Source organism: Chrysochloris asiatica, unplaced genomic scaffold (assembly GCF_000296735.1).
Source record: "Chrysochloris asiatica unplaced genomic scaffold, ChrAsi1.0 scaffold00021, whole genome shotgun sequence".
In the NCBI taxonomy this organism is placed as follows: domain Eukaryota; kingdom Metazoa; phylum Chordata; class Mammalia; order Afrosoricida; family Chrysochloridae; genus Chrysochloris; species Chrysochloris asiatica.
The window spans coordinates 23,917,792-23,936,425 of NW_006408539.1; the positions used below are offsets into that span (position 1 = coordinate 23,917,792).

The window sequence follows — 18,634 nt, forward strand, 5'->3', positions numbered from 1 at the left end:
GAATGGGCACAAATATGGATCTCTTCCAATCAGTCAGCCAGATAGTTGTCTTCCAAATTTCTTGGCAGAGATGAGTGAGTGCCTCTTGTGCTGCCTCATAACAAATAGCGTAATGGTAAATGGAGAAAAGATCGAAGTTGTCAAAAGACATCACTTTGCTTATATCTACAATCAACATCTATGGAAGCAGCAGTCAAGAAATCTAATGACATATTGCATTAGGCAAATCTGCTGCAAAATACCTCTTTTTAAAAAGTGTTTAAAAGCAAAGATACCACAAGAGGGAGCCTAGACCCAGAGGGCGTGGAGGAAGGTGGAATTTCCACTGAGCAGTAGCCAATCTGTCTGGGTGGGGCTAACGAAAGGAGCTAGGAATAGGTCCTTTGTGGTACAACAGTGAATTTTTATCAGGACTGACTGTGAGGGTTGGAAATGTAAAGGTAGACATTTTGTAGCAAAAGGAGGGGAGTCATTGATTGCAGTCTAGGAGTGGAGGTCCCTAGGACCATCAATGGAGAAGAGCAGAGTACAGGACCCTACCCAGAGAAGCAGTGATGCCAGAGATAGAGGCAGAAATGATGATGTGGAGAAATGGAGTGGCTGGGACTCCAGACCCAGAGAGGGAGAGGGGCTGTGTGCTGACAACCGGGGGGCAGGCTGGCAGGGTATACCCTTTGGTTGGATGATGATGTATGGAGGAGATTGTAACCATGGTAATGAAACGATATAGGATAGGATGAATGTAAAAATAATGTTTTCCCATGTAAACTATCACATAATTCACAATACAACATTAAAAAAAAAAACAAAAAACCATACAAGGGGACTTGAAAATCCTGTTCTCTTTTATTTCCATTTGTCCATTTGAAGTTCCCTGGGTCCCCACCTCAAGTTCTGCATGTATATCTTGGTGTGATTGATGTCACTCTAACAGTTGTTTAACCATCCTCCTCCTCCTCCTGAGTTATCCCTCTCCTAGTAACACAAACTCGCTGCCCCGTAAACTTCCTAGATAACCTTTCGAGTTGCCACTGTCCGTCAGAGCTCATGTGTCGGGTTTTCAAGGATGAGACCACCTGCCATTTGCACCAACCAGGAACTCCTTAAATAGACTATGTTGTTGTTGTTAAGTGCAGTCGAGTCAGTTCCGACCCATGGTAACCTGTGAGGACCGTGGTGGTGATAGTGTGCTGTGGAGTCGGTTCCGACCCATGGTAACCTGAATGGAGTTTCTGAGGAGCAGCTGGTGAGCTTAAACTGCTGATCTTACGGTTCAAACTGACTTTGCAGTCCAGCTCATTAACCCAGCGTGTCATAAGTGATACTAAAAGTTCCTGGGATATCATTTGCAAATAAAATAAAGTACATTGAAAGCACTTAAAGAAATAAATGTCCAACTATGGGGAAACTCGTGGGCATGTTTTACATTTCTAGAATGAAGTTCTTTGGTTTCCTAAGAGAGATTTTAAACGTTAATGGATGCTTCGTCACTCATGTGGGTTGCTGCCTGACTTGGGGATCTGTGGTGCATTTCAGAGTTGGAGGCCGAGGAATGGTGCAAACATCTCTGCATGGAGTGTCTGGGGACCAGGCTGAACGACATCAGTCTTGGGGAGCCGGACCTGCTGGCTGCGGGCGTGCAGCGTGAACAGAACGGTGAGTGTGCCGTTTCCGTATGCACAGTACTTGTAGAGCTTCGAAATAGGACTGGGCCAATGAAATATTCAGATACATGGTTTTGGTTTATTTATCATTTTAAGAAAAGTAAATTGATCAGTTTGGGTTAGTGAAACCTTTTCATAGGGACATAAATATGCTTCCAATATTTTTAGCCTCTTAGATTTCTTGGGAGCTTGTTATCCCAGATATAGTTCATAAGGCCATCTGATGGGCACCAATATAATGCATGAATCTGGAGAAATAGGTGTCACTGTTCTTCCCACCAGAGTCTGCTTGAGACATAGGTGATCCACATGATTGTATCAAATTCCATTTTAACTCAAAAACTTATTTTTCCTTGATTTCAGTATGTCTTCCATTACCAGAAACACATGACATCAACACAAATTTCAAAGCAGAAAATAATTTGGTCATATAAAGGTGAAGGGTTTTTACCAAGATTGTATAAAACCTGTGAAATGTTTAAATAGGAACATTCTAGAGCTCCTGTCTTCACTGCAATTTCTCTAAATCCATAGCCAATAAATTCTTTCGCTGTGTAAAAGTTTGAGACATTTGACATCCCCACTTTATCTTTGAGAGTCGCTTTAAATATAGAGTCTATATATCAACCTATATGGCATTTCATCCTATCGTAGAGCACTCAGATAATTTTCCAAGTAGAAAAGTATGGTGGGTGGAATGTCAAGAGTATTACCAAATTGAGGTCAGTATGGCTAGCACTATTGACTTCTCACACTGTGCTGCAACTGAGCAACCATTCCTGATGTCTGCTCTCAATGTCACATCTCCTTGACTGGTGCGTGTCTTCCACCAAGTGGGTTCCAACTCCTAGTAAAACTGAATATAGAGGGTCTCTGACTTGTAACTCTTTACGGAAGAAGAAAGAGTCATCTTTTTCCAATGGAGTGGCTGGTAGACTCAAACTGCTGACCCTTTGATTAGCAGCCTTGCTCATAATCCACTACATCACCAAGGCACCTTATCTCCTTGACTCACCATCTCTAAATAATGAAATTAGGGTCACACATTTATTACTCTGTGTGTTACTATTACCTGATTCTGAACTCATTTTTCTTCATTTTTTTCATACTTTCTGCCACTCCCAGAGGACCTTGTAGTGTGAAAATAGAAACTGTTCAATGGTCCTAATTTTGATGGTCAGGGTTTGGTACAGTGAAGAGATTACTGGGGAAGCTTGAGACTATCAAAAAGAAAGTCTGGAATTATCGGTGGATTATGAATTAAATAGCACAGGTCAAGTACTTGATTGTTGTTAAGTGCCATTGAGTCAGTTCTGACTCATAACGACCATGTATAGGGTTTTCAAGGAAAAATCAATGAGCTTGAACTGCCGACTTTGCAGTTCACACGGACTTTACAGTCCAGCACACTAACCCACAGCACCATAGCCGGGCTTGAATGGTTATAATCTTGGTATTACCAACACCTCTATTGTTCATGACCATTCCTGCCTCTGAGCACATTAAAAGCACTTTTTCGTTTGTTGTGAAAAGGAAAAAAGCAAGGTGTTTATTGCTAAAGTATCCTGAACCTAAACAGATAGAGAAAATCGGTATATATCTGTGATTGTTTTCAAAATCAGGAGAGAACTTCTGTGACTCTTTTTGTAGTTTTCTGTTTTGTCTTCCCCTCCCATACTCAGCCAGAATTTGCATTGAGAGCTGCAGTCTGTGTGGAGTCTGGAACCACACTGCTTCATGCGCGTTGTTCCTTCTCTTTCGCAGCTGCAAGAAAGCCAGGGACAGCTCATACTGATAAGCATTTGTCAAATCATGTGTAAAGAAAACCAATGTATCAGGCTTGTGGAGGAAAACACCTGGTGCCTTCTTTATTGTGGGCTCTTTTCTTTACTTTAAAGGCTTGGAGTTCATAGAGTTTCCATCAAAATGGAGAAAATACCCCCTGGGTTCCTTATTTGTTGTTGTTCTTGTTAAGTGCCATCGAGTCGGTTCCGACCCATAGCGACCCTGTACAGGGTTTCCGAGGGTATAAATCTTTACAGGAGTAATCATTGTTATTTCTCACTTAAAATATCTAGAATATAAGGGAATTTGTTGGGAATAGACAAACACATACTTAAGTTTCATAAAAAGCTTAAGGTTTTGTTATTGTTTTTATAAAAAGTAATAGTTTTTATTAACAACTCTCCAAGTAAAAAACAGAAGTAATGGTCCCTGCATATTCTTTTTACAGCAAACCTGCAATTATATTGTCACCAACAACAAATGTTTCTCTTAGATTTATTGGCTTAATAACCTCAATCTTATGCACAGAGACATGTGTGCTTTAAAAATCTATTTAGTAAATCTGTGAGTAATGACTTAGGTGCGGAAGGTAGTAGAGGCTGATCTTGAAGATAGAGTGGGTTTGGCTGCAGACCACCGACAATAAAGCAAGCATCACAATACAGGGAGTTACGGGACACGCTGGTGTCCCAGCTCAATACTAGTGATGTTGACACTACACTGTCATCTATGAGGTGAGCAGTAACATGATGAAAAATGTCTAGAATATTGGGAGAATAACCAAAGTGGAACACAGAGACGTGTGAGCACATGCTTCTGGAAAAAAGACACTAATAGACGTGCTCAGTCTGGGACATAATATCTGGGAGGTGCTGTAAAGTGAGGCCCACAGAAACGAGGTGTGCCTGTCTATGGTTGTGATTGTTTGTTAAGTCCTGATGAGTTGTGATAGTGACCCTGTGTTGGGTTTCCAAGGCTTCAGATCTTCTCAGGAGCAGAGAGCCTCATCTTTCTCCCTTGGAGCAACTGGTGGGCTAGAAGCGTGGACCTGTGGTTCTTATTCCGTTGTTTAATGTAAGGAGCCACTGTGCTCCCTGTGCCTGTCTGTGGTTCAGCTGTTGTTAAGTACCGTGGAGTCGGTTCTGACTCATAGTGACCCTGGCACAGGGTTTCCGAAGCTGTAAATCTTTACGGGAGCAGAAAGCCTCGTCTTTCTCCCGCGGAATGGCTTGTAGGTTCGAACTGCTGACCTTGCAGTTCGTAGCCCTATTGGTAACCTAGTCACTGAAAATCTTATGAATAGCAGTGGAACACTGTCAGCACCAGAAATTTGAATATGACACAAGATGAAAAGCACACGAATATTGTCAGATACAGTGCCGGAAGATGAGCCCCTCAGTTTGGAAGGCACTCAAAATACGACTAGGGAAGAACTACTTCCTCAAAGTAGAGTTGACTGTGATGATGCGAATGGAGTAAAGCCCTCGGGACCTTGAGTTCCTGATGGGGCATGACTCAAAGAGAAACAGTTGTAAATATCCATTGACAATCAGAACATGGAATGTACAAAGTGTGAATCTAGGAAGACTGGAAATTGTCAAAAATGAAGTGGAATGCATAAACATCGATATCCTAGCCATGAGTGAGCTGAAGCGGACTGAGATTGGCCAGTTTGAATCTAACAATCATATGGTTTACTATGCCAAGAATGACAAATTGAAGAGAAATGGCATCACTTTCATCACCAAAAAGAACATCAAGCTCGGTCTTGAAGTACAACGCTGTCTGTGATAAGATAATATCCATACATCTACAAGGAAGACCAAATAGTAGAACTATTATTCAAATTTACGCACCAACCACTAAAGCCAGTGATGATGAAATTGAACAATTCTACCAGCTTCTTCAGTCTGAAATTGATCAAACATGCGATCGAGATAACTAGCCATACATAGGGGTTTCATTGGCTGAGTTTGAAAGGAGGTTGCCAAGTCTTTCTTTCTAGCCTCTCTCAGTCTGGAGTCTTCTCTGAAAACCCATTAAGCATCTTGGCACGTCTCTACTCAAAAATGAATGATAGCTGTGCTAGGGCTGCACTGGGTAAGAGTAACTACCAAAAATATGAGCCACAATTCACCTGTCAGTTTGCCACACTGTGGTGATTTAGGTGTCACTCTGATGCTGGAAGCTATGCCACCAGTATTTTAAATACCAACAGGGTCACCCATGGTGGGCTGGTTTCAGTGGCGTTTCCACACTAACATAGACTATGAAGAAGCAGAGGCAGACTACTGTTGAATGTTTAGGCACCGGAAACCTTAGGAATAGCAGCAAACTGATGCAGCACTGGAGGCGTTCATCATCTCTGCCAAGAAATTTAGACGATAGCTACCTGGCCAACTGATTGGAACAGATCCATATTTGTTCCCATTCCAAAGAGAGGTGACTCAACAGAGTATGGAAGTCATCAAACAATATCATTAATATCACATGCAAGCAAAACTTTGCTGAAGATAATTCAAAAACAGCTGAAAAACTAGTTGACAGGAAACTGCCAGAAACTCAAGTCAGATTCAGAAGAGGATGTAGAAATAGGGATATCACTGCTGACATCAGATTGATCTTGGCTGAAAGCAGAGAATACCAGAATGATGTTGACTTGTATTTTATTGACTATGCAAAGGATTTTGTCTGTGTGGATTGTGATAAACTATGGATAACATTGCAATGAATGGGTATTCCAAAACACTTGATTGTGCTCATGAGGATTTATATAGAGACCAAGAATCATTCATTCGAACAGAACAACGGGGATAATGAATGCTTTCAAACCAAGAAAGATGTGTGCCAGGGCTGTATTCTTTCACCATCCTAATTCAATCTGTATGCTGAACAAGTTATTTAAGAAGCTAGAATATATGAAAAGAGCATGGCATCAGGATTGGATAAAGTCTCACTAAGAACCTTGCTTGCTGAAAGCAAAGAGGATGTAAAATACTTATTGTTGAAGAACAAAGACTATATAGCCTTAAGTATAGATTTACTTCAGTGTAAAGAACATAAAAATCTTCACAACTGGACCAGTAAATAATATCATGATAAATGGAGAAAAGATTAAAGTTCTCAAAGATTTCCTTTTGCTTGGATCCACAATCAACATTCATGGAAGCGGTACTCAAGAAATCAAATGACATATTACATTAGGGACATCTTCTACACTAGACCTCTTCTACACCAGACCTTTGTTCAAGAACAAAGGTATCAGCATGAGTACTAAGGTGCACCTGACTCAAGCCATAGTATTTTTAATAGCCTCAGAAGCAGTGGACAGTGAATAATGAAGACTATAGAAGAATTGATGCATTTGAGTTATGGTGTTGAAGAAGAATATTGAAAGTACCATGGACTGCCAGAAGAACAAACAAATCTATATTGGAAGAAGTACAGTCAGAATGCTCCTTAGAAGCCAGGATGGCCAGACTTGGTCTATCTTACTTCTGACATGTTTTCATAAGGGACGAGTCCCTGGAAAAGAGAAAGACCCCCCTCCCAAGGAGATGGATTGGCACCATGGTAGCAGCAGTGGGCTCTTGAGTGACAAGAAATGGGAAGATGGTTCAGAAGTAAGCAGTGATTCATTCTGTTGTGCATAGTGGTGCTATGAGTCGGAACCAAATCAACTTCAAGAAGGATGTCAGACACATGATCAATACTAAGATTTCTGTTTAGCCAGTTTGAACTCTTACCCTCAGACCTTCCGATTGTTTGGGGGAATAATGTGTCTCCCCTGAACAATACACCCACATATTTTAGTTAAAATGTGTAGGAACCGAATTTGTTATTTTAGCAAGGTAATTAAAATCCTGAAAAGCATGCCATCCTATGAGCCATCCTTTGCTAAGCTCTCAGTTACCACTGCAGCCTTTTTTTATCTTGGTTTGGTCAAAACATACCACACAACGCGATCCACTCCTTTACCATAGTTTCCTTATGTACTAATCGGTGGCATTGGTAACATCTTCACATTGTGCCAACGTGGTTGTTATTTCTGTTCTACTGGTTTCACTTCCATTTACTTCATCTTCTTGCCCTTAACCGTCTTTTAAAATAGTTGTTGACCCTTTGTCTTCTATGTTGTTGTTACAAAGTGCCATTGAGTGGCTCCAACCCATAGCAACTCTGTATAGGGTTTCTAAGGAGCAGCTGGTGAGCTTGAACCACTGAGCTTGCAGTTCAAACAGCTTTGCAGTCAGGCGCATTAACCCACAGTGCCTTCTGTATGTTGGGGTTTTTTGGTTGTTGTTGTTTTTAAGTAATTCCATTCTCAAGGGTGACAATCTTTACTCTTTGGGCTAAACGGTTTTAGTTTAAAGGTAACTTCAGGGGATAGTTTCAGATCATAGTTTGAAGAACAACTCCAGATCTTGGTCTTTAGAGACTCCTCCAGCTTTCGATTATCTACTACATTGCTGTTGTTGTCATTGTTGTTAAGTGCTGTCAAGTTAGTTCCAATCCCCAGCGACTCTATGAACAAGACCATGAAATACCACCTGGTCCTGCACCATGCTCACAATTGCTGCTACACTTCAGCCCCTTGTTGCTGTCACTGTGCTAATCCATGTCATTGGGGGTCTCCCTCTTTTTTCTGTGTCTCCATTTTATCAAGTTTGATGTCCTTCTCAAAGGACTGGTCCCTTCTGATAATATCCAAAGTATGAGACACAAAGTATGGCCACCGTGGCTTCTAAGGAACATTCTGTTTGTACTTCTACCAACACAGGTTTATTTGTTCTTCGAGCAGTCCATGGTATCTTTAATGTTATTCTAAAACACCATAATTCAAATACATCAGTTCTTACACAGTCTTCCTTATTCTTGTCCAATGTTCACAAGCATCTGAGGTGATTGAAAATATCATGGCTTGGATCAAGCATACCTTTGTCTCAAACTGACATCTTTGATTTTGAACACCTTAAAGAGGTTTTGTGCAGCGGATTTGCCCAAATTCAGTATGTTGTTTGATTTCTTGTCTGCTGCTTCCTTGAGTGTTGGTTGGTTGATCCAAGCCAAATAAAGTCTTTGAGAACTTCAATCTTTTCTCCATTTATCGTAAGATTATTTTTTGGTCATGTGGTGAGAATTTTTGTTTTCTTTAAAGTGAGGTGAAACCCACAACAAAGACTGTGATCTTGGATCTTCATCAGTATTTTAAATCCTTTTTGCTTTCAGCAAGCAAGGTCACATCATCTGTATATCACAGGTTGTCCATGAGTCTTCCTCCATCCTGATGCCATGTTCTTGTTTATATATTTCCAGCTTCTCGGATTATTTGCTCAGCATTCAGATTGAGTAAGCATGGTGAAAGATTTTGAACCTGTCACCCACCTTTCCTGATTTTAAACCATTTGGTCAAAGAAGGCTTTGTCTTCCCAAGTTCGAATGACTCCCTCTTTGTCTATGTACAGGTTCCTCATGAGCACATTTAAGTGTTTGGAATACTCGTACTCTGCAGTGTTGTCCATAGCTTGTCACTATCCACACAGTCCAAAGCCTTTGCATAGTCAGGAAAGCACATCGTTCTGGCATTCTCTGCTTTCAGCGAAGATCCCTCTAACATCGGGAATGATAACCCACATTCCACATCCTCCTGTGAATCTGTCTTGAACTTCAAGCAGTTCCTTGTCAATGTACTGTTGTAGCCATTTTTAAATTATTTTCAGAAAACTTTAACTTGCATTTGTTATTAATGATACTTTCCAATCATTTCTCATTCTGTTTGATTACCTCTCTGGAATGAGTACAGATATGGATTTCTTCCAATCAATTGATCAAGGAAGTTGTATTCCAAATTTCTTGGCATAGATAAATGAGTGCCTCAAGTGCTACATCAGTTTGTTGAAGATTTTAATTTGTAGTCTATCAATTCTGGAGCCTTGCTCTTTGCCAATGCCTTTCATGCATTTCTTCCTTCAGTACGATTGGCTGTTAATCCTGAAATGGTTGAACATCGATTATTTCTTTTTTTGTACAGTGACACTGTGCATCCTTTTCATCTTGTTTTGATGGTTTCGGCATCATTCAATATTTTGCTCGAAGAATCCTTCAGTATTTCATGTTGAGGTTTGAATTTTTTCCTCCATTCTTTCACCCTAAGAAATGCTGAGCATGTACTTCCTTCTCTTTGGTTTAATAACTCCAGATCTTTACACATTCCATGAAAATATCTGACTCTATCTTCATGAGTTACCCTTTGAAATTTTCTGGTCAGTTCTTTTACCCCTTCATTTCTTCATTTGCTTTAGCATCTCTATGCAGGAGAGCAAGTTTCAGAGTCTCTTCTGACTTCCCTTTTGGTCTTTTCTTTTTTCCTTGTCTTCTTAATGACCTTTTGCTTTCATCCTGTATGATGTTCTTGATGTTTTCCCATACTTCTTATTGTTTTCAATCATTAGTGTCTAATGCATCAAATCTGTTCTTCAGATGATTTATAAATTCAGGTGTGATATATTTAAGGTCATACTTTAGCTCTCGTGGACTTTTTTTCATTTTGTTCAACTTCTACCTGAACTTGTATATGAGCAATTGATGGTCTGTTCCACAGGCCTTGTTTTGGCAGATAAGGAGCTTTTCTACCATCTCTTTCCACAGATGTAGTCAATTTGATTTCTATGCATTCCGTCTAGTGAGGTCCATGTGTAGAGTCATCTTTTCTGTTGGTTAAAAACAGTATTTCCAATGAAGTCATCAATCAGTCTTGCAAAATTGTCATATGACCTCCAGCATCATTTACATCACCAAGGCCATATTTTCCAGCTACTGATCTTTCTTCTTTGTCTCCAACCTTTGCATTTCAGTCTCCAGTAATTACATCTTTTACTGCATGTTTGAATCAAAACTTTCAGATATAAGAAGTTGGTTGCTGGTAAGTGCCCTTTAGTCTGTTCTGACCCATAGCAACCCTGTATAGGGTTTCCAAGGAGCCGTCGGTGAGCTTGAACCGCTGCCCTTGTGGTTCAAACTGACTTTTCAGTGTGGTGTATTAACCCACCGTGTCACACCAGGACTCCAAAGTCCTTACTAGACCGGAGCCTGTTTAGCTTCCGAGATCAGATGGGATCTGGAGCATTTAGGGTGGTGGTTGTTGTATTAATTTGAATAAAAATGGTCTTGTCTTCCTTGTAGACACATGGATATTATCTTAGCACAGACAGCATTATACTTCAAGATAGATCGTGAAATGTTCTTTTTGATGATGAATATAATTTTAATTTCTCCTCAATTTTTCATTTCCCGTCATAGTAAACCATGTGATTTAGTTTCAGAATGGCCAATACCAGTCCATTTCAGCTCACTAATTCCTAGGATACTGATGTTTATGTGTTCCATTGCATTTTTGACAACTTCCAATTATCCTAGATTCATACTTCATATGTTCTGTGTTCCAATTATTAATGGGTGTTAACAGCAATTTCTCTTCATTTTGAGTTGTGCCCCATCAGCAAATGAGATTCCCGAAGGCTTTACTCTATGTGCGTCATCACGGTCAACTCTGCTTTAAAGAGGCAGCTCTTCCCAGCCACCTCCAACCTGAGGGGCTCATCTTCCAGCACTATATCTGACAATATTCTGGCGCTATTCATCATGGTGCAGCATTCAGTATCCGAGTGTTATCTGACAGTGTTTCACTGCTATCCATAATGTTTTCTATCACTAAATATCCGGAAGTAGCTTCCCTCTCCTTCTTCTGAATCTGCCTTTGTCTGGACGCTCAGCTGAAATCTGTCCACCATGTTGACCCTGCCAGTGAAATAAATACACAGCAAGACATTTGTCATTATACATTCAGTTAGTTTTTCCCTTAAGCCCTTTTTAGTATTTTAGCATTCAATGGCACAGTTTATTCCTCAATAGACAACCTTTTATTGTATCAGTAATTTACATGGATTAAGATTGGTGTTTCTCGTAAGAAAGAAGATTCAAATGCATTGAGAATTGAGGTAATAAACCACTTTCTGTGCCTTGTGGTGGCATGTGGTCAAGGAAATGACACATTGCTTAGCCTTGACCACAGCGTTGTCTTGACATCAGAATGGCTGTGTTGCCACAAGTGTTTAATTGAAAGCAGTCCATACAGTTTGCTCTTACTTACTCTGCGATGAGCTAAGATGATCCATGTGTGCAAACATCTGTAAAGGTGAAAGCTAACATCTGTTGTGGAGATAAAAAGTGGTTATTGATGAAATTCTTTGCTCTAAACTTCTTTTTCTTGTGCTCTCAGCCACTTTCATATAGACTCAGGCTCCTGCATGGTACAGAAGGAAGGAAAGCAACCCCATGTTCTGGCCGGCCCCCCCTTCTTTTCATTAACACAACACATACTTTTTCTCAGAATTCAGATACTATTCCCACAAGAAAGTTCATGTTAGATGGACATTTCAAATTTTAAATCCTTATTTTTTCCAGGGCAGTATAGGAAATACACTAGACAGCTGACTACAATGACCCTGTATAGGGTTTCTGAGGGATGGCTGGTGAATTTGAGCCCTCGGCCCTTGTACTTAGCAGTCCAGTGTTATCTGACCCCAGGACTCATGTGTTCGAATCAGGTTGGTTGCTTCTTGAGGCAGAGACAGCTTAAAGTAGCGTAAGAAGACTTTCTGAAATACGTCTTAATATGCGTTTGTCAAAACTGAGTCAACATTATGCCTAAGATGTGAACATTTCATTATGTTACAATATAGTTCCACGCATGCAGTTAATGTAAATAATACAATTCTAAAAATACTATCAGAAATGTAGAATTATATTTCATTTTCTTTCATTGTCCAAGGATTATTACAAAAATTAAAGAAAATAAAACTATTATCACCTTCTAGATTTCATAAGGAGACCTGTTGGCATAGTGGTTAAATATTGGGTGGTTCAAACCCAGTCACCTCTCACTTGGAGACAGATGTGGCATTCTGCTTCCATAAAGATTTTCAGCCTTGGAAACCCTATGGGGCAGTTCTACTCTGCCGTAGACGGTCATTATGAGTTGGAATCTAATGAGGGCTGTCAGCTTTTTGGGTTTTGTCATGGTGATGGTTGTTGTTCATTGCCTTGGAGTCAATTCAGACTCATAATGACCCTGTATCAAGTTCCCTCGGCTTTAAATTTTTTTCAAGAGCAGAAAGACTCATCTTTCTCCTGCAGTAAATAACATAAGCAAAATGACTGTTTATGAAAATCTGAGGTCAAGCATTTGTCACAAATACTACAAGAGAAGTGCTAGTATTTGGGGAGCAAATAAATTGAACAATAGAAACCACATACCCAATTTTTTTTTTTTTTTAATCTGCAGAGAACATTAATTAAAAAAGAAAATCTCTAAATGGCTAACAAGCTTATGAAAAGAAAGTTAAATCTCACAAGCAATAAGTAATATCTAAAACTAAATTAGCATAGACTGTCATCAACACAGGTGCCATGGTGGAGCTGTGGGTTAAGCATGGGTCTGTTAACCTCAAGGTCAGCAGTTCAAATTCATCAGTAGTTCTGAGGGTGAAAGATACAGGCTGTCTGCTCCCTTAAAGATTTGCAATCTTGGAAACACTACGGAGAGAGTCTACTCTGTGCTGTACAGTTGCTAAGAGCTGAAATTGACTCATGGGCAGGGGCTTGGTCATCAACATGCTGTGCTCGGTTCTGATGCAGGTCCTTTGGGATGAGTACTGTGCATTCTGGTTGTTCAAGTATGTAATAGTATGGAATTTTTGGAAGCAGTTTGGTGGTGAAGCTTCAAAACTGTGGAGCGCCTGAATCCAATGATTCACATTTACTAGTGAAGGATATTTTGGACATATTGTCCGGAGGAAACAGTTGCTGGAGAAGGATGTCATGCTGGGTAGGGTGGAGGGTCAGAGATAAAGAGGAAGACCCCTAATGAGATGGATTGGCCAGGTGGACTCAAGTGTGGTGGCGGTAGTGAGGTTGGCCCAGGATCGGACATTGTTTCGTTCTGCTGTGCATGGGGTCGCTATGAGTCGGTTCCGACTCAATGGCACCTGACAACAACAACAAATGAAGGATATTAAAAATGATCAAAATTTTGTGTACACAAATAAAATAAGGCCAATGAATCAATAGGAAAGGAATGAATTATTTAGCAAATTGAACTGAAAGTCTGTCATTTGTAGAATCTGTCATTATATTAGGCAAAAACTGAAATAGATTCAATGTTTATCAAATGGAGGATTATTAAATAAACTTGGCATAACTCTAGAGTGGAATAGTAGACATTGATTAAAGTCATGTTCTCAAAGAATAGTTAATGGCATCTGAAAACGTTTATATTGTAATACATGTAATTAATGTACAAGGTTCAATATTTCATACTCAGAGCTCTGGTAGTGTTATGGTTATGAATCAGGCTGTAAACCTCAAGGTCAGCAGTTTGAAATACCAGCTGTTCTGTGGGAGAAAGATGAGACTTTCTGCTCCTGTAAAGATTTACAGCCTCGGAAACCCTCTACAGGGTCACTATTGAGTCGAACTGACTCCACAGCACACCACCATCACCACTATACTAACATGGAAGGAATCCTGGTGTGGTGCTATAGGATCTGCACTGGAATTCGAACCACGAAGTGTATAGTTCAAACCCACTCATTGCTTCTCAGAAACCCTATACGTTGTCGTTGTTACTCAATGCAACTATTAACAACAGTGCTAACATGGAGTTCTGGTGTGATGCTGAGGGATAAGCACTGGACTGCTGGCTACACAGTCAGCAGTGCAAACCCACCAGCCTCTCTCTGGAAATCCCATACATAATTACCTGGAGTCAGAAAAGACTCAACAGCACTTAATAACAGCAACATATTAACACGTATGTATATGTATGCACATTAAAGTATTTCTTTCTCTGTAAACTATGATATCAGTTGACTTAATTCCATTTCAAGCATATTTTTCTTTGCTTACTGTAATTGGAGATGCAGCCAATATGCGGTCAACAGTTATTTTTTGTAAAGGAAAAAAAAAAAAAAAACTGCTGGGAGGATTAAAAAAAAATTGCATGGTGTTTTTTGTTTTGTTTCATATTTTAAGGGTTTATTCAAGAAACGCAGGTGGTGTTGTTTAGAGTGGTCATGCACATTGAGCAGCTAGCAACTGGTAACTGAATATATTGCCTCTTGCCACGTTTAAAAAATCTCAATTTTGACATTTTGAGTACTGTGGTGGAAATAGAGAGACAACTTGTGAATAGCTTCGCAGATTTTGGATGGCATAAATTATACTTGGTGGTGTTGATTCCATTTGACAGCGTAGCTCTCAGGGTGGCTTGGCTAAGCTCTTGGAATGGAAAACTGCCCACAGCTATATTCCAGTACTCTGGGAATTTTGAAGTTAAGAGTACAAAAAGTGATCTTCTTTAGCATATGGTTCTAGATGATACCTTTGGGGAATTGCAGGGCTCTGTAGGATAAGCAAGGAACTGCAGACCACAGAGTTGGCAGCTCGAGCCCACTAGCTGCTCTGCAGGAGAAAGATGAAGATTTCTGCTCTTGCAAAGCCTCATAGCCTGGAATACCCTAGACAAGGTCGCTGTTGAGTTGGAACCAACTCAGTGGTACTTGACAACAACAGTCCGCTAACTTTGAGCGCGCAGACATTTGTGACGGTTCTCTGAAGCCCTCAGCAGTACCGTTTCAGTTGCATGTAATACTTGTTGTAGCATCACTTCAAATACGAGGGGGCTTCAAAAATTCATAGAAAAGTTCCATGATCATTCCATTCCATTTTCCCAGGAACTTTTAGAATTGTATGCTCAATATCAGGATGATCCGTTTACACATGTTTGCTAAAACACCCCAATATGGATGTACGTCTCAAGAATCAATATAGAATCAGATGACAGGATGATTGGTTAATGATATTTCTTTGTATTGCTGTTTTGAAATAATTCTTATGTCTTGGAATTTGACAGTGGTTCTCTAGTTGCAGACTTTGGAGTTGATAGAAAGGGCAAGAAATAGAGGATGTTTTTTTTCTTCCTGCTTTTTAATGATAACATTTCCCTATGCACAACACAACTCATTGGCATGTGAGTAGTTGCAAATGTAGAAGCTGAACCTCATCGAGGTAAGAAGATTTTCTGTTGAGGCGTCACCAGTATTCCTGAGTCACTGATTGGAGCCACATTTCATTTCTAATGTTACATGAGATCATGCCCTCCTGGAATAAAGAATTGTCATCCCTTCAGAGTGGCCATTGTTGTGAGAACGTGAATGATATGTTTCATGCTAAATGTCTTTGCTGGTGGCACAGAAAAAGTTCAAAATAAAAAGGAACTGCTGTAATCATCCATTAATAATCAGAATATGGAATCTACAAAGTATGAATCTAGGAAAAATTGGAAATTGTCAAAAATGAAATGTAACTCATAAACATCGATATCCTAGGCATTCTTGAGCTGAAATGGGCTGCTATTGGCCATTTTGAATCTGACAATCATGTGGTTTACTATGCGGCGAATGACAAATTGAAGAGGAATGGTATTACATTCATCATCAAAAAGAACATATCCAGATCAGCCATGAGGTACAATGCTGTCTGTAAAAGGCTAATAATACCCAGGCACTTACATGAAAGACAAAGGCGCTCTGGTAGCGTAGTGGTTACAAATGAAGCTGCTAACCTCAAGGTCAGCAGTTTGAAACTACCAGCCATTCTGTGGGAGAAAGATGAGGCTTTCTGCTCCCGCAGAGACTTACAGCCTCAGAAACCCTGTACAGGGTCACTATGAGTCAGAACCAACTCCACGGTACTTAACAACAACAACACATGGAAGACCAGTTAATACCACTGTTACTCAAATTTATACACCAACCCCCAAACTAGTGATGATGAAATCGAAGAATTCTACCAACTTCTTCAATCAAATTGATCAAACATGCTTTCAAGATGTATTGATAGTTACTGGCAGTGAAAATGAAAAGATTAGAAACAAACAGGAAGTATCAGTAGTTGGAAATTCTGGCCTTCATAATAGAAATGATGCTGGAGATTACATGTTAGAATTATGCAAGACCAATGGCTTCTTCATTGCAAATACCTTTTTAAATAACATTAAAAAAACAAAAAAACAAAAACAAAAACTATACAGATGGACCTCACCAGATAGAATACACAGAAATCAAATTGATTAAATCTGTGGAAAAAGACAGTGGGAAAGCTCTGTATTGTCAGCCAAAACAAAGCCAGCACTGGCTGTGGGACAGACCATCAATTGCTCATCTGTAAGTTCAGGCTGAAGCTGAGGAAAATTAAAACAAGTACATGAGAGCCAAAATATGACCTTGAACATATCCCACCTGAATTTAGAGATCATCTGAAGAACAGATTTATACATTAGACACTAAAGACAGAAGATGAGAAGAAATGTGGGATGACATCAAGAACATCCTATAGGAAGAAATCAAAAGGTCATTAAAAAGACAAGAAAGAAGGAAAAGACCAAAATGGATGGCTGAAAAGACTCTGAAACTTGCTCTCCAGTGCAGAAATGATAAAGCAAATGGAAGGAATGAAGAGGTAAAAGAGGTGAACAGAAAATTTCACATGTAAACTCAAAAAGAAAAATGTTATAACAAAATGTGCACAAACTTGGGTTTAGAAAACCAAAAGGGAAGAATATCCTTAGCATATCTCAAGCTGAGAGAACTGAAGAAAAAATTCAAGCCTCGAGTTCCAATATTGAAGGATTCTATGCATCAAAGCAAGGTAAGATAGAAGGAATACCAGAGTCACTGTACCAAAAAGAAATGGTTGATGTTCAACCATTTTAAGACATAGCATATCATCAAGAACCAATGATACTGAAGAAGGAAGTCCAAGGTACGCTGAAGGCATTGGCAAAGAACAAGGCACTGGGAATTGATAGAATACGAATTGAAATGTCTCAGCAAACTGATGTGGCACTAGAGGCACTCATTCATCCATGCCAATAAATTTGGAAGACAACTACTTGGCCAGCTAACTAGAAGAGATCCACATTTGTGCTTATTCTAAAATGAGGTGACCCAATGGAATGCAGAAATCATTCCAATATCATTAATATTGCATACAAGTAAAATTTTGCTGAAAATAATACAAAAATGGTTGCAACCATACAGTGACAGAGACCTTCCAGAGGTTCAAGCCGGATTCAGAAGAGGATGGTAGAGACTTCCAGTTTTAGAGGTGGCAGAAGCAGAGTCAGGTAGCACAGGCTCTGTGGGTGAGGGGCTGAAAACCCAGAGAAGCTGCATTCATGGAACAGCTCCAGAGCTCTGGATCAAGCATAAAGGGTGCAGTGTCAGTTTTCTGCACCCACTGGTGGAAAAATCACTGTATAAAGGAAAATACTGTGATTCAGAAATCTATCAGAACACGGGAGTCCCTCTGCAGCCACCCCTCCTGGGGTGAGTTCAGAGGGTGGGGCCACAGCTGGACCAATGCTGTGAACCAGTGCTGACACAGCAATATTTGCAGAAGGAGATGTGGGGGCATTCTACACAATTTTCTTCCTCTTCCCTGTCATGCCTTCTCTGCCCAGCCTGGATGCCATCAGGTGGGTGGGTGCGCACCCTCAAAAGGGTCCAGCGTTGAGCCCAGTTTTCACATGGCACAGAGAGGAGGAGCCCCATTGGTCCCATGGGCTGATTCCTTGGCAGCTACTTATGATGTCTGACTCTGGGACCCAGCCCTAAAGTTAACTTGTGTGGGACCTTTTACTCCTGCCTACACAGCAAGAAAAAAGCAGGTCTGGCCAGACAAACTGTATGAACACTCGGTAAAATCCCAACATAAAAGGCAAGAGCCAACACCAAATACCCACACAAGGACACAACTATTTCGAGAATTACACTGTGCACACACAGATACCAAACTGACCTTCAGAGACAAAAATAGTAGACAATCTTTCTCTATTGACTTCTTAATATCTCTCTGCGCACCTCTATGGTGTTGACCGAGTGAGTGGACACACCCACCCACTGCTGGAGGTTTCTACGGTGAATGCACACTACCTGCACTTCAAAGGCAACTGGCCTGTGGGCTACAGTTTTATTGTTGTTTTAGAGTGGTGGTTTTTCTTTCCACTTTTATGTTGCTTCTGTTTTTGGTCCTTTTGATCACACGTTTTTTTCCTGAAGGTGGGA

The 18,634-nt window shown here is 40.2% G+C and overlaps 1 protein-coding gene across 1 annotated transcript in view; it reads left to right on the top strand.

Annotated features, from left to right (window-relative positions):
- The window catches only part of DOK6 (docking protein 6), a 535,367-nt gene that overhangs the window by 340,547 nt on the left and 176,186 nt on the right, over positions 1–18,634 (top strand). The window contains 2 exon segments of the mRNA XM_006837551.1: positions 1,537–1,662; positions 12,205–12,209. Coding sequence (XP_006837614.1) covers positions 1,537–1,662; positions 12,205–12,209 — 131 coding nt within the window.